Raw genomic sequence first — 26,260 nt, 5'->3', positions numbered from 1 at the left:
TTATAGGATAACAAACCTCCTTAATGAATAATAATGAGACACCGACGCGCCATCACTCCACTAGCAGAATCGTGCTACATCACCAATTTTGATCCCGCCCCAATAATGATTTTAAACCCGGAAGATGAAATTAGCTGACAAAGGCTCAAAATTATCCAGTTATCCCCACAATTAAAGCTGACAGGTGCTAGCGTCGTCTTAACTGATGCTTAACAGACACAAATCTGATTAAAAAAAACAAAAGTACTCCAGGGTGTCTTGAACCGTTAATGAAATCCTTTACCTCAGGGATCCCCCCTCCCCTCAGGGACACCTTTAAGTGAAATTTCTAAAGGATTTTCATGCAATCAAGGATCAATGTGCTTGTGTTTGTATAAAAAAAACATAGTGCAATTTTCTTACAGTAAAAAGCCAGATTATACAGTCCATAATAAATATGAATTTATGAATTATGTTGACAGCAAGTCAACATTATCATTATCGGATTATCACACTTGAACAACACACAGTCTGATTTTCATGATTTATTCTCTTTAATGTAAAGAAAAAAAGACCAACAATCAATTATTCTCCAGAAATGCCAAATCAACTTCTCAGCTAAATCAATTTGGGCATTGCTTTTGTTTATAAATGTTTGCTTTTGGAGTCCTCTTCAAAGTATTTTTTCATTACATGACTTAGTTAATACATTAATTTACACCTGGCTTTGATATGGCATAGCTTCACAGTGAGGGAGCCGCATTCTTCAACGACAGCTGTTTGATGTTGCTTTCCAGGGAATATTAATTTTTTTCTCTCTTTTTTTTTACCAGCCGTTAAGCTGACATGAATGCTTTATTGTGCTTGCAGCACCGCTGTGCATTGTGCCTAACAACGGCCTTTAGCTGTCACTTTATTCACAATATAGTACAACCTTGAGATAACGCAGTACAACCTCTGCTTAAAGAGATAGTCACCTTTACAAATATGAAAATTCTGTCAGCATATACTCAGACTTCCGTCATTCAAAACTACTATCATGTTCCTCACTGAAACACATATTAACATGTTTTGAATAATTTGATCTTACAAGCTATAATTATGAGATTAAAGTTACAAAAAAGGACAGAATATAAGACAAAAATTTTAGAAAAGACTAAATTAACAATTAAAAATTATAATCATGAGGGAATAGAAGTGTCAATTAAAAATGACAAAGTGATATGGTTATAATTCATACTTTATCCATCCATCCATCCATCCATCCATCCATCCATCCACACTACCTACCTACCTACCTACCTACCTACCTACCTACCTACCTACCTACCTATCTATCTATCTATCTATCTATCTATCTATCTATCTCAGGAGTCTCCCGTATTTCAGACCCATCTTCCGCCACCCTCCCATTTTGTTATTTCTCCCGGAAAACTCCCTTGATTGTTTAACTATCTATCTATCCATCTGTCTATCTATCTATCTGCCTAACTATCAGTCTTTCTTATATTTATATGTCTGTATTATCATTAAAATTATCATTTTAATGTCATATTTTTGCTGTCGTATGTGTCTTTTAGATGTGCACTTACAGTATATAGTAGAAAATAGATCTAATACCTTTAAAAACAACACCTATCTACAGCCAAGACTGGAATATATATTTATATTTATTAATTCATTTAGTCTCAGCAGTTTCGGATATCCCTCAAGGCGCCGCTGTCTCTTTGTAATTGGACAGCGGTTTGTTAATTCTGCCACTTACATCAGCTCTTTGAAACAAACGTCCTGCTCAAAATGCAGTGGGGTTCTCCTTCCCTTTACTTCCCAACGTCCAGCCGATTGAAAATGTCCACTAAGCCAATTCTAGTCCAAAAATAGGGCCTGGCCGCTGCGCTTTCAATCCATTTGGGCCTCTGCATCAATGTCTTAAAGCATTTCCCAGTCGTTTTTGGTTGTCAGCTAGTTTGGAGGGTGTGAGCAGGGGGTTTGGGGTTTTAGCGTGGCAGCAGCAGCTATTGAGGTGCTGCATGTTTAATGGTATCTAGAGGGAATGTCAATTACACGTGTAAGATTGATTTGGCTTTTCTGTGCTTTCCACAGAGATCTGCACTGATTCCCTCAGACTGTATCTCACACCCCGTCTCACCCTAACACCTACACACATACAAGTGTATTTCATCAGTATCTGTTTTCTATCTTTCTTTCTTGATAGTATGCCAATATCTTTTTTTAGATCTCTTTATGCTGCAATATTCACACAATCAATAAAAGTGAATAACACAATGCAAATAACTTAAAGACTAAGAACTACCACCAAGAAACTATTTGAAGCTGCATGGCAACCCATTAAAGCAATCTGCAACTACACAGATACCTACCCTAGCAACTAACTAAAACCTAAAATAGAACTGTTTATATGCCTAATGCATAAAGCACAGCTTACAACTGTACCTGTAAAACCACATGATTAAATTACAAAGTATTCGGAAATCATCAGCAACTGAATAGACACCTACACCAACACAACCTGGAAACCAACTAACAACCTAAAATGGTGTGCAACTGCAGAGAAAAGCAACTAGCAACTATCTACAACACCTTACAACTGCATGACAATCCACTAAAAACCACCAACAAACTTTTTGAAACTGCATGGCAACCCATTAAAGCCATCTGCAACTGCACAGATACCAGATGCATAGCAACTAAATACAACCTAAAATAGAATTGTTTCTATGTTTAATGAATTATGTGTAACACAACTTACAGCATTGTAACAGCATTGTAACAACTTACAGACACTTACAGCAACACACCTATTACACTTACACATTCCTACCCTAGCAACTAACTATAGCCTAAAATATAAATTTTTCTATGCCTAATGAATACACAACACAACTACCAACTGTAACCGGACAACTGCATGATTAAATTAGAAAGCATTCGGAAATCATCAGCAACTGAACAGACAGCTTCTGTACAGCAACACACCCTAGCAACTAACTAACAACATAAAATGGTGTGCAACTGCAGACAAAAGTAACTAGCAACTATCCACAATATCTTAAAACAGCATGGTAATCCATGACAAACCACCAATAAACTCTTTGAAAATGCATGGAAACCCATTGAAGCAATCTGCAACTGCAAAATTTCCTACCCTAGCAATTAAATACAATCTAAAATAGAATTGTTTCTGTGCCTAATGCATAGAAGCACAACTACCAACTGTACCTGTAAAACCACATGATTAAATTAGAAAATATTCGGAAATCATCAGCAACTGAATAGACACCTACACCAACACACCCTAGCAACTAACAACCTAAATTACTGTGCAACTGCAGAGAAACGTAACCAGCAACTATCTACAACACCTTACAACTGCATGACAACCCACTAAAGACCATCGATATCACCCTAGCAACTCCCTAATGAATACTTCTACACCTTAAAACTGCATGGCAATCTGGTGAAGACCACCAATATATCCCTAGCAACACCGTTGTGATTACTTCTACACCTTAAAACTCCATGGCAATCCACTAAAGACTACCGATATCTCCCTAGCAACAAGCCAAACGATTACTTGTACACCTTAAAACTGCATGGCAATCCATTAAAGGCCACCGGTATCTCACTAGCAACACCCTAGTGATTTCTTATACATATTTAAACTGCATGGGACTCCACTAAAGACCACTGATATCTCCCTAGCAACTCTCTGGCGATTACTTCTACACCTTAAAACTACATGGCAATACACCAAAAGACCACCATATCTCCCTAGCAACTCTCTGGCGATTACTTCTACACCTTAAAACAGCATACCAATCCACTAAAGATACTGATATCTCCCTAGCAACTCTCTAGCTATTACTTCTACACCTTAAAACTGCATGGCAGTCCACTAAAGACCACCAATATCTCCCTAGTGATTACTTCTATACCTTACAACTGCATGGCAAGCCACTAAAGATACTGATATCTCCCTAGCAACACCCTAGTGATTAATTCTACACCTTAAAACTACATGGCAATCCGGTGAAGACAACCGATATCTCCCTAGTGATTACCTAAAGCACAAAAAATTAAATAGAAACCGTAAATAAACTGACACCCAAACTCCTAGGAAACTACCGACAACACCTTAAAATCTGCATAATAACACCCTGGCAACTATTTAGAACATCTGACAACTGCACAGCAACAAATCAATAAACAAACAAATCAAACACTTAGAGCTCTTAGATTAATTGGTTGCCAGGGTGTTTCAATGCAGATTTGAACTGCTTAAAATATGCATAGCAACACCCTGGCAACATTTAGAACACCCGGCAACTGCACAGCAACAAATCAATAAACAAACAAATAAAAAAAGAACACTCAGAACTCTTAGAGATTGGTTGGTTGCCAGGGTGTTTCTATGCAGTTCTGGACTGCTTAAAATCGGCATAGCAACACCCTGACAACTATTTAGAACACCCGGCAACTGCACAGCAACAAATCAATAAACAAACAAATAAAAAAAGAACACTCAGAACTCTTAGATTAGTTGGTTGTCAGGGTGTTTCTATGCAGTTCTGGGCTGCTTAAAATCTGCATAGCAACACCCTGACAACTATTTAGAACACCAGGCAACTGCACAGCAACAAATCAATAAACAAACAAATAAAAAAAGAACACTCAGATCTCTTAGATTAGTTGGTTGTCAGGGTGTTTCTATGCAGTTCTGTGCTGATTAAAATCTGCATAGCAACACCTGGCAACTATTAAGAACACCCGGCAACTGCACAGCATCAAATCAATACACACACACACACACACACACACACACACACACACACACACACACACACACACACACACACACACACACACACACACAAAAAAAAACACTCAGAACTCTTAGAGATTGGTTGGTTGCCAGGGTGTTTCCATGCAGTTCTGGACTGCTTAAAATCTGCATAGCAACACCCTGGCAACTATTTAGAACACCCGGCAACTGCACAGCAACAAATCAATAAACAAACAAACAAAAAAAAAACACAAAAAACTCTTAGATTGTTTGGTTGCCAGGGTGTTTTATGCACTTCTGGACTGCTTAAAATCTGCATATCAACACCCTGGAGACCAACCAGAACACCTTAGCACTGTAGCACCGAGTTCTGTGCAGGAAAATGTCACTTACAATTGTCTTCATAAAATATTACTTGGTTCAATTCCACATAAAGTAAGCTTTAATTACAGTTTTAAGGTAGGTAACTGCCCCGTGACACACTTTTGAGCATGTCGGTCAACACTTTCAGCACTCAACAATTTCAATATAACATTTTTCATATTAGCTGCTTTATCGCCAGACATTTACATGAATGAATTCCTTAACTGCCATTTAGCCTGCACTAAATCACGACACAGATGTCAATATCCCCAAAACACTTTGCTCTTGAGAGGAGAGGTAATAATCGCTGGCAGTATGCGAGGCGAAAGGCAATAATGGCTTTATTCAGATGTTGCAATCTCAAAAGTTTAGCCACGTCATTTTCCAGCATGCAGCGGCTAACTCACACAATTATCACAATCCGTCATCTCATCTATTCTACTGGAGAAGAAAAAAAAATATTGTTTTCTTCGGCTTGTCTTCCTGAGGGCTACAGATTGCTTGGAAATTCAATTTGTGCCACATATGTACACAGAACAGGCGTAGTGTTTCCCACTGAATTCTAGGATACAGAAACTCCAGGCTAGCTTTAAAACTCCTCTAAAGTGTCTTAAAATGTGTAGCTTTGTACGATGCATGATGTAATTTTAATTAAAACATGAAGACAGTTTGTGGCCTATCAAATAAATCCTTCTTATAACATAATGAAGACCAATAGCTACAGTTCAAGCTAAAGCTAAAGTGCATCTGGCTCATGACAGCCATGGTACAATAGCAATGCTGATTCTGTTGATATATCACTCTATTTTACACCACAGTATTCACAGTATTTGGTTGGTTCTGACCTGCTCATACTAAAAAATGCTGGGTTGTCATGTAAGCCAAGCTAATATATACCCCAGGCTAGCTTAAAAACTCCCCTAACGTGCGTTGAAATGTATAGCTTTGTTCAATATGTGACGTAATTTTAACTGAAACATGAACACAGGCTGTGATTGTAACTCCTTTCTTATAACATAACGGATAGTGTTTTGTTTATATCACAATTCTGCCACCAAAGCTAAAGCTAATGCTAAAAGGCATCTGACTCATGGCAGCCAGAGTCTAATAGTAATGCTAATTCTGTCACTCCATTTTAAACCACAGTATTCAGAGTAGAATTCAAATGAGTCTGATAAGCTAAGCTAATGTAAACTCCAAGCTAGCTTAAAAAACTCCCCTAAAGTGTCTTGAAATGTATAGCTTTGTTCGATATGTGACGTAATTTGAACTGAACCATGAAGACAGGTTGGGGCCTATCAAATAAATCATTTCTTATAGCATAATGAATAGTGTTTTGTTTATATAACAACACTGCCACTATAGCTACAGTTAAAGCTAAAGTGCATCTGACGCATGGAAGCCAGGGTACAATAGTAATGCTGATTCTGTTTATATATTACTCCATTTTAAATCAAGGTATTTAGAGTACAATTCAAATGAGTCTGATTTATTTTGGGTTGTTCTGACTTGTTCATAAGCCCACACTAAAAAATGTTGGGTTGTCATATAAGCTAAGCTAATGTAAACTTCACGCTAGCTTTAACTTCCCGAAAGTGTCTTGAAATGCGTAGCTTTGTTCGATTTTTACTCTAAGGTAAGTAGATTTCAAATGAGTCTGATATTTGGTTGGTTCTGACTTGCTCATACATTAAAAGAATGCTGGGTTGTCATATAAGCTAATGTAAACTCCAGGCTAGCTTCAAAACTCCCCTAAGGTGTCTTAAGTGTCTGCTTTCAATACGTGACAGATAAAGACAGGTTGAGTTATCAAATAACTCCTTTGCTATAATGAATAGTGTTTTGTTTATATCACAAGTCTGCAGCTAAAGCTAATGCTAAAGTGCCAGGGTCTAATAGTAATGCTGATTCTGTTACTCTATTTTAAACTACAGCATTCAGAGTAGAATTCAAATGAGTCTGATATTTGGTTTGTTCTGACTTGCTCATACACTAAAAAAAAATGATGGGTTGTCATATAAACTAAGCTAACGTTGGGTAAAATATAAGTAAACCCAACATTGAGTTGTTGTTGGGTTTTTTTTTTTTGAAATTACACCTTTTAACCCAGCAGTTTGGTTTGTTCATATCTGAGCAATGTTGGCTTGCAACCCAGCATTTTTGAGCATAGTGTCACTTTGGGTGATACTGATTGCTTATCCACATTCTGCGTGATGACGATTACAAGGTTAAAGCTTCAGGGTAAGATTCTATGTAAGTTTATATTTATTTAACAGTGGTCACCACAGTGAAATGAACCACCAACTATTTCGGCAAATGTTTTACGCAGTTGATGCCCTTCTAGTCGCAACCCAGCACTGGGAAATTTGAAATATTTGGGATAAATTATTCATTCGTTTTCCATTAGCTTAAGTCTCCTTTTTTATCAGGGGTCACCACAGTGGAATGAACCACCAACTGTTTCGACATGTTTTACGCAGCAGATGCCCTTATAGTCGCAACCCAGCACTGGAAAATTTGAAATATTTGGGATAATTCATTCATTCATTCATTTTCCTTCGGCTTAGTCCCTTTTGTATTAGAGGTTGCGCCACAGTGGAATGAGCCGCCAACTATTCCAGCATATGTTTTACACAGCGGATGCCCTTCCAGCACTGGGAAATTTGAAATATTTGAGATAATTCATTCATTCATTTTCCTTCGGCTTAGTCCCTTGTTTATCAGGGGTCACCACAGTGGAATGAACCACCAACTATTCCAGCATATGTTTTACACAGTGGATGCCCTTCCAGCTCTGGAAAATTTGAAATCATTCATTCATTTTCATTTCGGCTTAGTCCCTTTATTAATCTGGGGTCACCACAGCGGAATTAACCGCCAACTTATCCAGCATATATTTTTACACAGCGAATGCCCTTCCAGCTGCAACCCATCACTGGGAAACACCCATACACTACGGACAATTTTAGCTATCCAATTCACCGTTACCGCATGTCTTTGGACTTGTGGGGGAAACCGGAGCACCCGGAGGGAACCCATGCAACCGCGGAGAGATAATGCAAACTCCACACAGAAATGCCAACTGACCCACCTGAGACTCGAACCAGCGACCTTCTTGCTGTAAGGCGACAGCACTACCTACTGCGCCATCGCGTTGTCCGAAATTTGAAATATTTGGTATAATTCATTCATTCATTTTCCTTCGTCTTAGTCCCTTATTTATCAGGGGTCACCACAGTGGAATAAATCACCAACTATTCCAGCATATGTTTTACACATCAGACGCCTTTCCAGCTGATATATTTGGGATAATGTAATTACTTAAATAAGCAAAAAAAAAAACAATAATAACGCTGTTCTAGTGGTTATTGTGCTATTTAATGAAAAACACACTGTGTCTTTAAGGACTGCTAGCACTCACCTCCTGTCAAACGCAATGAAATGCATGCTGGGAGAGAAAGACTTGCGTGTGTTCCCTCAACACGGCGATATGTCAGTCTTGTTTATCTCTCATTCCGCTGGACGTGTTTCTCTCACTGTGTCATCCTCACTCGGCTCAAAGTGACGTTAACGCTCATTCGGTTAATTAACATTTCCACAGGATCCTCTTTAACACCTACATTTGGCTTGATGTCTTGTTTACCATGAAATACTGCGATGACAGTTACATTCTCGTTAATTACTGATCCTTATTAGAAGATACAAATGATCTTAGTCCTGTGAAAAAGTGCCAGTCTTTCCAACGTTTTCCCCGACAACAGCACACACATTATTTTCTCATTTGGAGAGGCTCATGCGGGTCAGATTTCAGCAAGTTTCTCATTCAAGGTTTAGTGTGAGTGTGTGTGCGTACACCTTGGTCTTTATGAGTCATAAAGCCAAATGCAATCGTGACTGTATAACAGGTTGTGTTACCTTGAGCCTAAAAAACATTTCTGTGTTAAACTAAAATTGAGTCTAATCGCTCTCCAAAATTTATTGCAGCTTGACTATATTGTGGACTGCTATAAGGGGTTGGAGGAAAAATTAAGTCACACAGAAGGGAATATACACTTGCCCACAGTCTCATAACTTGTTTTTCAGATTGTGATTATTTACAGTATACAGTGTAATGTATACAATGTAATCAGAAATGCATAAGCATATATATATAATATGGCAGTAATATACTGTCAAAAAAGTATTTAATTATTTTTTTAAATAAAACAATAGCAATAACCAATAAACCAACAAACTCATTACTTTAGTGAAATTAAATATTTTGTTACAGTCACAATGGATAAATATAAAATACATTAATCTTTCAAATAGTTTTGTATTGAATTCCATCAGTATATAGACACTTTTAAAGTGTATATTAATAAGAATCAAACGAGAAAAAGTATTTAAACCATTAATTATATATTTTTTTATTTGTAGCTATATATATATATATATATATATATATATATATATATATATATATATATATATATACTATATATATATATATATATATTTATTTATTTTTATATTACAATTTTTTTTAAGTATATATAATGGTATATACACTAACCGGCCAATTTATTAGGTACACCTTGCTAGTACCGGGTTGGATCCCCTTTTTGCATTCAGAACTGGCTTAATCCTTCATGGCATAGATTCAACAAGGTACTGGAAATATTCCTCAGAGATTTTGGTCCATATTGACATCATAACATCACGCAGTTGCTGCAGATTTGTTGGCTGCACATCCATGATGCAAATCTCCCATTCCACCCCATTCCAAACGTGCGCTATTGGATTGAGCTCTGGTGACTGAGGAGGCAATTTGAGTACAGTGGACTCATTGTCATCTTCAATGGATGGACATGGTCAGCAACAATACTCAGGTAGGCTGTGGCGTTGACACGATGCTCAATTAGTACTAATGAGCCCAACATGTGCCCAGAAAATATCCCCCACACCACTATAACACCACCAGCAGCCTGAACCATTGACACATGGCAGGATAGATCCATGCTTTCATGTTGTTGATGCCAAATTCTGACCCTACCATCTGAATGTCACAGCAGAAATCGAGACTCATCAGACCAGGCAACATTTTTCCAATCTTCTATTGCCCAATTTTGGTGAAACTGAGAATTGTAGCCTCAGTTTCCTGTTCTTAGCTGACAGGAGTGGCCTTCTGCTGCTGTAGTTCATCCGCCTCAAGGTTCGACTTGTTGTGTGTTCAGAGATGCTCTCCTGCATACTTCGGTTGCAACGAGTTGTTATTTGAGTTACTGTTGCCTTTCAATCAGCTCGAACCAGTCTGGCCATTCTCCTCTGACCTCTGGCATCAACAAGGCATTTGCGTCCACAGAACTGCTCACTAATAACTCACTGGATATTTTCTCTTTTTCAGATCATTCTCTGTAAACCCTAGAAATGGTTATGCGTGAGAATCCCAGAAGATCAGGAGTTTCTGAAATACTCAGACCAGCCCGTCTGGCACCAACAACCATACCATGTTCAAAGTCACTTAAATCACCTTTCTTCCCCATTCTGATGCTCGGTTTGAACTGCCAGCAGATCGTCTTGACCATGTCTACATGCCTAAATGTGTTGAGTTGCCATATGAGTGGCTGATTAGAAATTTGCGATAATGAGCAGTCGGACAGGTGTACCTAATAAAGTGTATATATATAAAATAGATGTTTTTAATGCACCAAATAGCATCCAGAGATGACGTTCTTTCTCATCCACCGAGCGCTCCCAGCAGGAAACCATATTTAGCCTACACAAAACTTCTATTTTAGTCATTCAACTGGTTTCCAGTTCACTGAATAACCCTTGCATTTCCCAAAGTGGATTTTTGGATACATATCAGATATTTAACTTACAGGTAATGCTTGTTATTCACACACCTGTCAACAGTACTTGAAGATCACCATTAGCCACTGTCCAGCTCTAACAGAGCAGTCAAGAAGAATACTGCACTGCTTTCAGAACACCAGCCTGGCTTTTATAATGCTATTAAAGTCCCCCTGAAATCCAATCCATCATTTTTGTGGGGTTTTTGTGTTAGTATTAGTGTGCTAGGCTTATATTTATCTATTTATCTTCTGACCAATCAAATGTAACCCACTTCATACCAAGGGTTTGCCTAAACACATACATAGACAATATAAGAAAACAATAATCAGTGCTACTAATCACAGTGTTGATCTGAAATATGTTTTTATTTATTATCCTATTTATTTGTAACAGGAGGAACACCAAAAATCCAAGAGCCCTGAACAAAGTTATGTGCCCAAGGCATTTTGTTATACGAAACACTATTGGCTATTTATAAAAGGGGGAGGGGCTGTTTGATATGCCCTGTTTTCATGTTTCAATCGAAATGATGTCAAAATATTGAGCAAAGTTATGTATTCAAGGCCTTTTATTGGACAAAACACTATTGGTATTTTTAAAAGGGGGAGGAGCTATTTGATTTGCCACACTCTGTCTTTGTTTTATTTTAACTTACAGCACATACACACTCTCAGATGAAATGCCATCCACAAGTCCTGAATCATATTATAAATGGCTAGCGGCTATGACAGATGAACAGCTAAAAGATCCAGTCCTTTTAATTACATTAATCAATGTAGAGGTGAAAGATTACAGACTAACCACCCATTACCTCATATTCAAAACACTTCCTAATCATACCTTAATCACTGATGGGGATTAATACTTTATTTTAAGTCATTTTAAATAAAGGACACTTTGATTAGCAAGTACGTTATGTTGGTAAGATTTCTGTGAATGTTCAAAAATCACTCAGTGTTTTACGTCATGAAAATGATTGCGCTGAAATAACTCTATGCATTTGTGGGTGGATTTTGGGGAAAACGGCTGTCAGTGGATGAAGTTTATTTAAAAAAAAAAACAATGGTTATTTAACTTATTTCAGAAAAAAAAATGCAATAAAAATGTAGTAGAATAATGGGAATTTATAAAAAAAACTTGAAATCTTAAATTTATTTATTTGTTTATTAACTTTTTTTTCAAATATTGCATTAAAAACTTAATAAAAATGAAAGTAGTAGCAGAAGTTGTAGAATAATGGGAATAAAAAAAACTTTAAATGTTTGTTTGTATGTTTGTTTGTTTATTTATTATATTTTTAGAAATATTGTATAAAAACGCAATAAAGATGAAAATGAAGTAGAATAATGGGAATAAAAAAATCTTCAAATCTTACATTTATTTCTTAAACATAAATTTGCTTATTTATTTATTTGTTTGTTCGTTTGTTTGTTTGTTTGTTTATTTATTTCCTTTTTAGAAATATTGTAAAAAACATAATAAAAATGAAAACGTATTAAAATAATAGGAATAAAAATCTTAAAATCTTACATTTATTTTGTTAAACATTTATTTATTTATTTATTTATTACCTTTTTAGAAATATTGTATGAGAACACAATAAAAATGAAAATGCAATAGAATAATAGGATAAAAAAAATCTTGAAATCTTACATTTATTTTTTTCTTTTTTATTTGTTTGTTTATTACCTTTTTTTGAACTATTGCAGAAAAAAAGCAATAAAAATGAAAATGTCGTAGAATGTGAAAAAAAATCTTGAAATCTTACATTTATTTTTGCAAACATACATTTATTTATTTATTTATTTATTTATTTATTTATTTATTTATTACCTTTTTAGAAATATTGTATGAGAACACAATAAAAATGAAAATGCAATAGAATAATAGGATAAAAAAAATCTTGAAATCTTACATTTATTTTTTTATTTGTTTGTTTATTACCTTTTTTTGAACTATTGCATAAAAAAGCAATAAAAATGAAAATGTCGTAGAATGTGAAAAAAAATCTTGAAATCTTACATTTATTTTTGCAAACATACATTTATTTATTTATTTATTTATTTATTTATTTATTTATTACCTTTTATAAATATTGTATAAAAACACAATAAAAATGAAAATGTCGTATAATAATAGGGAATAAATTTTTTTTAAATCTTATATTTATTTTTGTAAGCATACATACATTTATTTATTTATTTTATTATTTTTTAGAATTATTATATAAAACACAACACAAATTAAAATGTAGAACAAAATGGAATAAAAAAAATCTTGAAATCTTAGATTTATTTTTTAAACATACTTTTATGTAATTATTTATTTATTTATTACCTTCTTAAAAATATTGCGTAAAAGTGCAATAAAAATAAGAATGAAGTGGAAAATTGTGAATAAAAAATCAAAAGTACAAGTATAATATAAATAAAAAATAAACAAATACATAAACAAATAAATAAATGCATGCATATATAAAAATAATCTCTAACTAAAACTGGTGAAAACACACTGACATTTAAACAGTAAATCTGCAAATCAGACATGAACTATAAATGGTCATTTGTACATTCTCCTAAAAGCCACTGAGTGTTTATGACACTGTATGGTTCATTCGTGTAAGCCCTGAAGGTTTGTAGTGCTGTTTTTGGGCTGCTAATAGTAATAATTCTGACCCACCAAGTGAGCAAAAGCTGTAAGACTATATAGTGGAGATTCAGACACGCTTCAGTACCTTATCAAACTGCTGTATGACAATTTTCATATCCAAATCACCTGGTTCCTTCCTATCACTCTCTCTGCAAATCACTAATTAATCTGTGAATAATGGCAGCATCAGCAGGGGAACATGCATGGCTGTTGGAGCGAGACATTTTATAAAGCAAGAGTAATATGGAGATAACGGGGTAAAATTGGACGCAGGTGTCGTCTTATTGTTTCTCTTCTTTTAAGAGGTATGATTTTTGTAACCCACAACTGCCACTTGATTTAAGTCCAGATCCAGTCAGACCACTTTTTTTTTTTTTGTCACTGTGATTTTTTTGTTCTCAAAAATGGCATAAAAGAAAGACAAAAGCAGTAGTGGTTAATTTAATTTAATTTAATCTATGAGCACTGCTATGTAGATTAGAAAGAAAGAAAGAAAGAAAGAAAGAAAGAAAGAAAGAAAGAAAGAAAGAAAGAAAGAAAGAAAGAAAGAAAAGAAAGAAAGAAAGAAAGAAAGAAAGAAAGAAAGAAAGAAAAGCAATAGTGGTTTAATTTAATTTTTTTTTATTTAATTTTTAGTTTAATTTAACCCCTTCAAGCGTACGATCACACTGGTGTGATCAGCCTTGGCTGGTCTCTGAAGTGCACGATCACACCGGTGTGATTAGATCGTTCAGAGTGCACATCATCAACTACTAAAATTCAAATCTGAGGCACAGAGGTGCACATCGCTTTTCATAAATAACAACTTCTCCTTGCTTTTAAACATAAAACATTTAAGTTTCGGATATTCAAATACACATAACTACAAGCAAAAGAAACCATTTAAGGTTTATAAAATACACGCGGATGTCTCTGGAGACGCTAATAATAATAATCTTTTTATATAACTGAACGATGTGCTTTGCTTCATGTAAGATACACACTGTTTATATTACTAGAATATTTTCTCTATTCCTCTCCCAGATAAACAGTTGCATACCTTCATGTATTTCGTCAGAAAATCATGAACGAACATGACGTTAATCCAGCTGTAAATATAGCTGTGATCGAAAGTTAACGAGAAGTATTAATAGTATTCATTAAATTATGCATTAATTGTATTTTATTAGCGTCTACCCTTACCTCAACCCTAAACCCAGCCCTCACGATGATGTAAAAACATTATTTGTTGTACACTGTCACAAAAAATATGCTATATTGACATTAGTATCCTCAGCTGTATAGCTATAAAAATACAATTAATGTATAATTGAATAAATAAAATAAATCCTTCTTGTTAACTTCCGATCGCAGCTGTATCCCATTTAGTAACAACAGTGGCACCCGTTACTCGTATAACAAATATTATGATCATTATTAAGCTGTTTAAAAGACAAAATATCACATTTTATCACATATCTGAGAATCGAAGTATGAGAAATTTCACAATATAATGAATTTATTTGTCAATATTTATAGAAAAGGGCAAAAAGAAACAAAATACGACATATACAGTTAAAGTCTGAATTATTCGCCCCCGTTTAGAAGAAAAAATATTATAGTTTAGAAGAAAAAATATTATCAAACATACTGTGAAAAATTTCTTGCTGGGAAATCATCATCTGGGAAATATTTTTAAAAGAATTCAAAGGGGGGGCTAATAATTCTGACTTCAACTGTACATAGAACATTGGTGATGGTGGGTCACGTCATAAACTTGGCACATCACCATGGGAACTTTAGAACGCCATGGATTCTAAGTAACGATCACAAAAAAAAACACGGGACAGCGGGAGTATTTAAAACTCACGCGCGAAAGAGGTAATTAAGCAGAAGTGAACTTATTTAATTTAATTTAATACCAAGATATTTGATTTTTATTATTTTCATTATATATTATTTTATTTGAAAAAAACTATGGTAAAACTATAAAAGTATCAGCTTCGTAAATTCAAAATGACAAATTCAACTAAGATTGACATTACATTCCCTCAATGAGACTTTCAGTCCACAGACGAATCACTCATGTGCAAAGAAAGTAAATATAGTTTTTTTGTTTCCACGATGACTTTAACTGAATTATTAGCTTGAACCACAACAGCTTTGTAATATTAGCAATAAGTCATTGTGCCATACTGCTACGAGTTTGCCTTTTCCAGTAGGGCGCTATTCATTTTTCAAGGACTTTAAAAAAAAAAGAGCCTAGTATTGAATGTTGGAAACGCGGTTGCACTAGAGAGTTATTTGTTTCAACAGGCAGAATGATCTGGAAGAGTAAAATGTTTGCGGTGACTGTTCATTTTTGCCTAGCAAAGGCATTTTCAGTGCGATTCGTCTTCATTTACATCGCTTGCCAAATACTTCATGGCAGAGCTACCGTTCATATCAGAAAAATAAAAATGCTTGCCCTTCAGCTGTCCACCCACAAAACCCTTACGCAGGATGTGTCTTTGTTTTGATTGTTTTCGCCGTTTCTCTCTTTGAAATATGAAAATATCCAGAAAGCGAACGAGTTTTAAAAAGTGTAATTTTGTGGTAGAGATTCAAAAAAGACAATAAACGGCAAGAAGCTTTTATGGTGGAAAGCATTAGTATTGGCACTGATGTTTATGTGTCTTTTAAAGATTACAGCATATGGGCTTTATTCCTTAATAAAAGAAAAAACGACCACAATATTGCTCAGGTTGGGAGTAAAGTGTCTCACATGGGTGAGAGGGCCTGACAAACCACCTGTAGAAAACACACTTTCATCTCTCAGACACTTTAACTGATGCTAACACCAATTTTGCACATTTGCAACAGACACTATTTTCCAATCAATCCATATATCAAAAAATGTGTATTTATGAAGTATGCTTCAGACAGGTGAGGAGTTATTGTATAACGATGGTTTGTTCTGTAGACTATCAAAAAAAATTGCTTATAGGGGCTAATATATATATATATATATATATATATATATATATATATATATATATATATATATATATATATATATATATATATATATATATATATATTTATTTATTTATTTATTTATTTATTAGCCCCTATAAGCAATTCTTTTTGATAGTCTACAGAACAAGCCATCGTTATACAATAACTTGCCTGGTTACCCTAACCTGCCTAGTTAAGCTAATTAACCTAGTTAAGCCTTAAATGTCACTAAGCTGTATAGAAGTGTCTTGAAAAATATCTAGTCAAATATTATTTACTGTCATCATGACAACGATAAAATAAATCCGTTGTTAGAAATGAGTTATTAAAACTATTATGTTTAGAAATGTGTTGAAGAAATCTTCTCTCTGTTAAACAGAAATTGGGGAAAAAATAAACAGGGGGGCTAATAATTCAGGAGGCTAGTAATTGTAACTTATCCAGCATTTGTTTTATGCAGCTGATACCCTTTCAGTCGGGAACACTGGGAAACACCCATAGACTCTTGCATTCACACATATACACTATGGCCAATTTAGCTTATTCAATTTACCTGTACTGTATGTCTTTGGACTTTGGGGGAAACTGGAGCACCTGATGTAAAGCCCTAATATATATATATATATATATATATATATATATATATATATATATATATATATATATATATATATATATATATTTAGATTTCCAATTTAGACTAGATGAACATCATTATATTATTATGTTTACATATTTCTGTGCTTTTGTTTTTCATTTGTTTTTTATTACTGCTGTTGTTCTCATTTGTATGTCACTTTAAATAATAGCATCTGCCACTATCCTTTGTAAATCACAGGAACAATAAAAAAGTGATTCACAAAAGAATCAAAGAAGAATAGGCTTCATATTAAGTCAGCACAACCCAAATCTAGCAATGATGATGTTTTCCGCTTAAATAAAAGAGACGGTGTTGACTGCACAATATGTTTTTACCCATCCAATTAATGGCATTTTAGGAGTGTGTTTTGGTAGCAGTGTTGTGAGATCAGGGATTCTGCTCTTTCCCCTTACATGTGTTGTGCTGAACGGGGCCAGAAATAGATTTAACAGCATTTGCGTGAGACTGTGTCACATATGACAACTGGTGCTAGTTGCATATTTTACAGGAACTTTTTGTGAGTAACTTCATACTAATTGGCTCTAAAAAAATGGCTTTTCTCCTTTTGCTAGAAGAAGAACTTCTCTAGTCACACACAAGAAGTGTCCTTGATTGAATAGCCAGTAAAAGATGACATTAATGGGCTTTTAATCCCTTCAGAAAAACTAACAGTGTCACTTTTGCCGGACCTTGAAGGCATATAGATACAGCATGATTTCTGAAAAATAGTGCATGAATGATTCAGAAATTTGGCTTTACAGCATGGGAATAAATAATTTTTTTAAATGACTTCAATTAGAAACGTTAAATGTTAATAATATTTTACATATTTTGGTCACCTCCTGATTTAAAAGAAGATTATTTCCCACATATTTGTTACAGATTTTACTGTATTTCTTATTAAATTAATGCTGCTTTGATGAGCATATGAACCTCTATATACTGTTTCATATGTCAAATGTACATAAAGAGATATTTTAAATGTTAATAATATTTCACAATATTTTGGTCACCCCCTAATTTAAGAGAAGATTATTTTACACGTGTTACAGTTTTTACTGTATTTTTTTTATTAAATGAATGCTGTTGAACTTCTATATACTGTTTCAAATGTCTGTAAAATATGTCAAACATACATAAACAGTAAACATAGTTTGGGAAAAGAAGTGAAATAGATTATTTCACACATATTTTATGTACAGTTTTTCCTGTATTTTTATTTGAAATTAATGCTGCTGAGCATACAAAGTTCTATATACTGTATCGTATGTCTGTTTGAGATGTCAATCTTCATTAACAGATATTTTACATGTTAATAATATTTCACAATGTTTTGGTTACCTCCTAGTTTGGAAAAAATAAGTGAAAATATTATTTCACACATTTTATTTACAGATTTTACTGTATTTTTTATTAAATTAATGCTGCTTTGGTGAACATATGAACCTCTATATACGGTTTCATATGTCAAATGTACATAAAGAGATTTTAAATGTTAATAATATTTCACAATATTTTGGTCATCCCCTAATTTAAGAGAAGATTATTTTACACGTGTTACAGTTTTTACTGTAATTTTTATTAATTAATGCTGCTGAACTTCTATATACTGTTTCAAATGTCTGTAAAATATGTCAAACATACATAAACAGTAAACATAGTTTGAGAAAAGAAACATAGTTTGGGAAAAGAAACATAGTTTGGGAAAAGAAATGAAAGATTATTTCACACATATTTTATGTACAGTTTTTCCTGTATTTTTATTTGAAATTAATGCTGCTGAGCATACGAAGTTCTAAATACTGCATCATATGTCTGTTTCAGATGTCAAATATACATAAACAGATATTTTAAATGTTAATAATATTTCACAATATTTTGGTCACCCCCTAATTTAAGAGAAGATTAATTTACACGTGTTACAGTTTTTACTGTATTTTTTATTAAATGAATACTGTTGAACTTCTATATACTGTTTCAAATGTCTGTAAAATATGTCAAACATACATAAACAGTAAACATAGTTTGAGAAAAGAAACATAGTTTGGGAAAAGGAAAACTTCACACATATTTTATGTACAGTTTTTCCTGTATTTTTATTTGAAATTAATGCTGCTGAGCATACGAAGTTCTATATACAGTATCATATATCTGTTTCAGATGTCAAATATACATAAACAGATATTTTAAATGTTAATAATATTTCACAATATTTTGGTTACCTCCTAGTTTGAAAAAAAATAAGTGAAAAAGATTATTTCACACATTCTATTTACTGTTTTTACTGTATTTATTATTATTAAATTAATGCTGCTTTGGTGAGCATACAAGAACTTCTATACTGTTTCCATAAGTCAAAATGTACATAAAGATATATATTTAAATGTTAATAATATTTCACAATATTTCGGTCACCCCCTAATTTAAGAGAAGATGATTTTACACATATTTGCTACAGTTTTTACTGTATTTGTAATCAGATTAATGCTGCTGAGCATACAAACTTATATGTACTGTTTCATATGTCTGTTTCAAAATATAAATAAACTGATATTTTAAATATTAATAATATTTGACCATATATTGGTCACCCCCTAGTTTAAGAGAAATGAAATTGTTTATTCCACACATTTTATTTACAGTTTTTACTGTATTTTCATTTTAAATTAATGCAGCTTTGGCGAGCACTCGAAAATCTATACAGTATACCGGGGGTCACCAATCTCGGTCCAGGAGGGTGGGTGTCACTGCAGGGTTTAGCTCCAAATTGCCTCAACACACCTGCCTGGGTGTTTCAAGTATACCTAATAAGACCTTGATTAGCTTATTCAGGTGTGTTTCATTAGGGTTGGAGCTAAATTCTGCAGGACACCGGCCCTCCAGGAACAAGTTTGGTGACCCCTGCTACATACGGTTTTATATGTCTGTAGAATATGTAAAATATACATAGTTTTTAAATGCTAATAAAATATTTAACAATATTTTAGTCACGCCCTAATATAAAAGACATGAAAAATGTTAGTATACATATTTTTCTACAGTTTTTACTGTATTTTAATTAAATTAATACTGCCTCTCTGAGCATACAGTAAGAACTTCTAGATACTGTATCATATGTCTCTAGAACAGGGGTGACCAACCCTGTTCCTGGAGATCGACCTTCCTGCAGATTTCAGTTGCAACCCATATCAAACACACCTGCCTGTAATTATCAAGTGCTGTTCAGGTCCTAACCAATTAATTGGTTCAGGTGTGTTTGATCAGGGTTGGAGCTGAACTTTGCAGGAAGGTCGATCTCCAGGAACAGGGTTGAGCACCACTCATGAGAGAAGATCATTTGTTACAGTGTTTACTGTATTTTTATTTTATGCCGCTTCAGTAAGCATAACAACTTCTACTCTATCATATGTTTATGAACTATGTCAAATATGTTACTTTTAAAAGTGTCTTTCTAAGTAGTATGATTTTAGTACCATAAAGATACTATTTTTGTGTTGTAATTCATTATTAGTTTGTTTGTTTATTATTGTATAAAAATAGTAACACTTTACACTAATGTTACATTTGTTAATATTAACAAATGCATAATTCCAATTTTATTCAATTTAATAAAATTAATTTTCTAAAATTAAATGTACTAAGCACAAAATATTTTACTATTTTAATTAAATAATTAAATAACATTTTATCATATACAATTCTTTATTAATGTTTGCTTAAATATAGTAATTAGATGATTGTAATAATAATAATTATTATTATTATTATTATTATTATTATTATTATTATTATTATCATCATCATCATCAATAATAATAATAATAATAATAATAATTATTATTATTATTATAATTATTATACTAAGTTATATTATTATTATTATTATTATTATTATTATTATTATTATTATTATTATAATTATTATACTAAGTTATATTATTATTATTATTATTATTATTATTATTATTATAATTATTATACTAAGTTATATTATTATTATTATTATTATTATTATTGCTATTATTATTATTTGCATTATTATTATTATTATACTAAGTTATATTATTATTATTATTATTATTATTATTATTATTATTTGCATTATTAATATTATTATTATTTACACTTTTAGAAAATAATCAGAAGTGAACATGAAATATATAATTTTCTCAATAATTTTTTTCAGTAATTCAATTTCAAAAATGTTTACTCAGACTTTAATAAGTCAGTTTACTATAATACCCATGTTTTCCAAGTATGCTTACAAGCAAGCACACGCACAGATCCTAAAAACACACTCGTTCACTTGCACATAGATTAAGAATACAATACCAAATGCTCCAGTAGTTTCCACAAACTTAAAAATGCACCAACCCCTACAGCATCCTTCGTCGACAAAGACAAATCTGTGAAAAATCTGTGTTATATACACACACAAAAAAGTCACCGATCCAGCCCACATTAATCCTCATTTCCATCCGCACAATAAAAATCATTCTAAAAACTACAGCTGTTGCTTTATTCATAAAGTACCTGAGGAAAGAAACTCCTGGCCTGCTCAATTATTTCTTATCCACCGCAATGACAGTGAATACTTAATGAAAGTCATCTTTTTACTTTGCCCATTGTCGAGCTCCCCAGTACACCAACCCAGAGCGGAAAAAGGCCGTATATATATATATAAGGGATCTACTAAAATACGCTATTCATGCAGCACAACACTCGGAAAATTCAATTAATGGATATGATAATGGGAGCCGCTCTGAGCCACAATGATTGAGTTCTGCTGGTGGGACAGACTCAAGTTCATTCCCCTGAGCTTCTTTTCACTTCACTCTGCTTCAAGTCTGAAAGTTTTGAGTGGTTGATGATAATAATGATGATGTGTCGCGTTAGTTGGTACTGTGTTTAAATTATAAAATGCCCTCCGATTTTTGTACCTGGAGGCAAGAAAACATCTGCTCTGACAAGCGAGGGAAGGAGAATATAATGGGCGGATGAGGAATTACAGCTCAAATGGATGTGATTTGCTGCACAGGAGGATTGTGGAAAATGCGCTGTATACTGTAGCTCACTGCAAAAGTAGTCTTTAGTCAATTATCAGAATACAGTGGGATGGATGGATGGATGGATGGATGGATGGATGGATGGATGGATGGATGGATGGATGGATGGATGGATGGATGGATGGATGGATGGATGGATGGATGGATGGATGGATGGATGGATGGATGGATGGATGGATGGATGGATGGATGGATGGATGGATGGATGGATGGATGGATGGATGGATAAAAAGGAGGAAGGAAGGAAGGAAGGCTTCACTTCCAATCTAAATGTTTGTAGAGTCATTTATTATAAAATAACCCATTTAACCCCACCTGTTACGGTTGTGATCGGTTGAATGGTTGACTATATCATCCCATTATGGATTAAAAAAACTAATAAATGTACATTTAAATATTTTATCAAAACAGTGATGCCTCATTTGTGTCACCCTCAAAGGAACTGTAAACATGTTAGTGGCTCAAATGAAAGAAAAGCCAAGACAGAAATATATAATAATAATAATACATTCATTTAAAAAAGTAACAACAATAATAATAATAATACATTCATAAAAAAATAATACATTCGTTTTAAAAATAAACAAAAATAATAATAATACATTTAATAATAATAATAATAATAATAATAATAATAATAATAATAATACATTTGTTTTAAAAAATAAGCAATAAAAATAATAATACATTAATTAAAAAAATAAATAATAATAATATAGTTATTATTATTGTTGTTGTTGTTGTCGTTTGTATGTTGTATTAATAATATTATTGTTATTATTATTAAACTTTAATATTAATAAATATTTGTGTATTATTATTATTATTATTATTATTATTATTATTATTGTTGCTGTTGTTGTTGTTGTTGTTGTTATTGCTGTAGTATTATAAATATAATTATTTTTGTTTTTTATCATCATCAATATCATCATCATCATCATCATTATTTTTGTTATTTATCTATTATTTTATATTTTTAATATTAATACGTATTGTGCATTATTATTATTGTTGTTGTTGTTGTTGTTGTGGTTGTTGTTAATGTTGTAGTATTATTATTGATATAACTGTTTTTTTTATCATCATCATCATCATAATTATTGTTGTTATTATTCTATTATTATTTATTTGACATTTTTAATATTAATAAATATTTATTATTATTATTATTATTATTATTATTATTATTATTATTATTATTATTATTTTAAAATATACTTATTTACGTAATAATTTTACAATTACATACAAAGAAACTTGATAATTTTAGGTATAAACAGCTGTGATACAGTCTACTTATAAACCATACCTAATCTGTTTTAATCAGAAATAAAAGTTAGGCATAAAATATGTTTTAATTCTTTATAACATGAATAAGAGTTGCAGTAAGATTTGTTTGTTATTTAATTGCAGAATTAAAATGTAACAAGTTTAAGCAAGATTTTCAAAATGCATTATTATTCTGCAAAACTCCTTCAAAAGGTAAAAATCCATTAAACTGTGTTTTCCATTTGTTTTCATGTATTAATGAAGTCAAATGTGTGGAAATAATTGAATTAAATGAGTTAAATAAAAAAAATGGGAATCAACAGGCAATAAAAATATATAAATAACCTATAATAAATAGGTTAAATAAGCAGCAATGTGCCACAAATCTGAGTACAATATGTAGCCCATAAAATGTGAACCCTGCTGAGTGTGAAAACATGTTTCATTCAGTTATTCCCAAAATATCTCAGCTAAAGTGTTCCAGGTAACAAACAAGACCTGGACAACACCTAAAAATACTCCTGCTGGAGGAAGACGAAGAGGAAGAAAAAAGAAAAAGGACTCAAATCCAGCCAGCCTGAGCTGATGTGCTGTCTTAGCTGGTTTTAGATGGTCTCATAACCTGGCCAAGCTGCTGTTTAGCTGATTTAGACAGTCGGCAGGCTGCTTCCCTACAGTCCGTACAGCTTAAAAGTGTCTGAAATCCCTCTAAAGCCAGCCAGAACACCAGCCTGGCCAAATGTAGTGGGCATGTTAAGCTGGTTTACACAGTTTCTCCCCCACTAACACTCAAAAGCACGAGGAGCAGCAGGTGAGCAACATCTCAACATCACAAACAAGCACAACTTGGAAAGGAAAGTGTCCATTTCGCTTGGGTTAAACACAGAGCAAGCCAGTTTAACAAATATTAAATCTGGCGTGAAAGGCATATGAAGTGATCAACAATGGACATCTGTCCATCACTAAATCTCATCACACACTCTCAATTTCAAAAACACTCGTTTAGATCAGAATGCGTGGGTGGTGCTTGGCGAAATCACTGCTTAAGCAAATTAAGTGTTTTGTTTCGGACTTACGCTGCTGTTTTGGCCGGACCAATGCACCATGGCTTGGTTGTGAGCGGAATCCCCTGTCAGAGCGAAGGTAGAACTGGTGAGTTTGAGCTCCTCCTGTCGGGACGTGGCCGTTCTCCGTTCGTCCCTGTTCCAGCGGAGCTCCGACCGCGGGACTCTGCGCGCAGCCCGCGCCGTCAGGTTGCCAAAACTCGGCGGCTGAAAGCGTGCGCTTAGGGGCGAGCCGGGTTCCTTGGTGCCTCTACGCACTCGATGATGGGGATCTCCTGGGGCTGAAGCTTGCGAAGCTGCCCGTTTGAGATTATAAACTTTGCCATGACTGCGCATTGACTTCCATTTCTCACCGGGCGGCGTTTCCCCGGAGCGGAGGCTCTCTGTATTCCTTTTACGCACGGAGTGAGCGTGTTCGCCGCTGTAGCTCGCGCCGCAGTCGGGCTGACCAGTTTCAGCACCAGCCGAATTAAACAGCGACCCGTCTCCATCTTGGTCACTAACTTTACCAGAATCGACACCGCTATCCATCTTGACCAGTAATTCCCGACCACTCCACTTATCCAGCAGGTGACATGACCTGCAAGTTATCACTGTTTCGGCCACCGGAACCCACGCGAACAAAATCAAAAGCAGGGTGCAGAAAGCCCTCGCATGAACCCGGCAACATCTGATCCCCCTCTCCATCGCCGCACAACACAGTGTCCTTTTCCCTCTGTTTAGCGATAGTTATTGACGGGAAGAAGTCCTCGTGTAAGTTGCGGCAGCCACAGTTGAGATGTTGTGGGAAAAGTGCGATTCGGCGACGCGCTCCAACTTGAAGGATTTGATCAAATGAAGCTCTCCACGCACCGAGGGGAGGAGCTCGGGGGATTACAGAGGAGAGCAAGACCATAAAGACACGATTCTTTCCAGTGCCACAACATTCGTGTGTTCACCCAGACGCTCTCCAACGACGCGTCCTCCGATGAAATAACATGCGACTGCAATATCTGAGGGCTTTTGTTCGTCGCGCTGTTTCTCTGTGACGGAACTTCTCTGAGACGAACAAAAACAAAATTCACTCAAAAATCTTGAGTTGTTATTTTCAAATGAAGAAAATTTGAGTAGTAATAACCTGAAATATAAGTATTGATTATCTGGACGTGTGAGTTACTAGCTTATAGTTTACGAATTAAATGTCTATTTAATAGGCTATAATTTCTCTCAGCCGTTTTCTCTTGAGTTGTCAAACATCTTAAACACATTGTAGAGCTTTACTTGTTACGTGAAAATGTAACAAAGCATAATGAATGTTTTGTCTAGGCATATTTAAGTGTTTTGGGTTTTTTAGGATTGCTGTTCGACACAGTTTTCAATGAAAATTGTTCGGTTTGAAACCCTTGTGTTCTCAAGCTTCTCTTACAGGGCGTCCATTTTACTAATGAACGTAGCCTATCACCTTTGGTCAAATTTAAGTTGCACTTCCGGTTTAGCGAACTTCCATTGAACTTAGTGATATTTTGAGTTGCCATCTGAGGTTTTGTAAGTTTTCCTTTGAACGTTGTCCTTTTTTTATCATGAAAACAAGATTGTGGTATTATTTACAGTGAGAGCTGTTTTGTTTACC

General features: G+C 34.0%; 1 protein-coding gene across 2 annotated transcripts in view; it reads right to left on the bottom strand.

Annotated features, from left to right (window-relative positions):
• Positions 1–25,515, bottom strand: part of LOC130226020 (VPS10 domain-containing receptor SorCS1) — a 360,403-nt gene extending 334,888 nt beyond the window's left edge. The window contains exon 1 of one of the 2 annotated variants that reach the window (XM_056456596.1): positions 24,664–25,515. In XM_056456596.1, coding sequence (XP_056312571.1) covers positions 24,664–25,338 — 675 coding nt within the window. In that variant the 5' untranslated portion in view covers positions 25,339–25,515. The remainder of the gene's footprint in view (positions 1–24,663) is intronic. The other variant, XM_056456595.1, reaches the window with a different exon arrangement.
• Between the last annotated feature and the right edge of the window lie 745 nt (positions 25,516–26,260).

This window comes from Danio aesculapii, chromosome 1 (assembly GCF_903798145.1).
Source record: "Danio aesculapii chromosome 1, fDanAes4.1, whole genome shotgun sequence".
NCBI classification, from domain to species: Eukaryota; Metazoa; Chordata; class Actinopteri; order Cypriniformes; family Danionidae; genus Danio; species Danio aesculapii.
The sequence above is the reverse complement of the archived record's forward strand: the minus strand, read 5'-3'. Positions and strand labels throughout refer to the sequence as shown.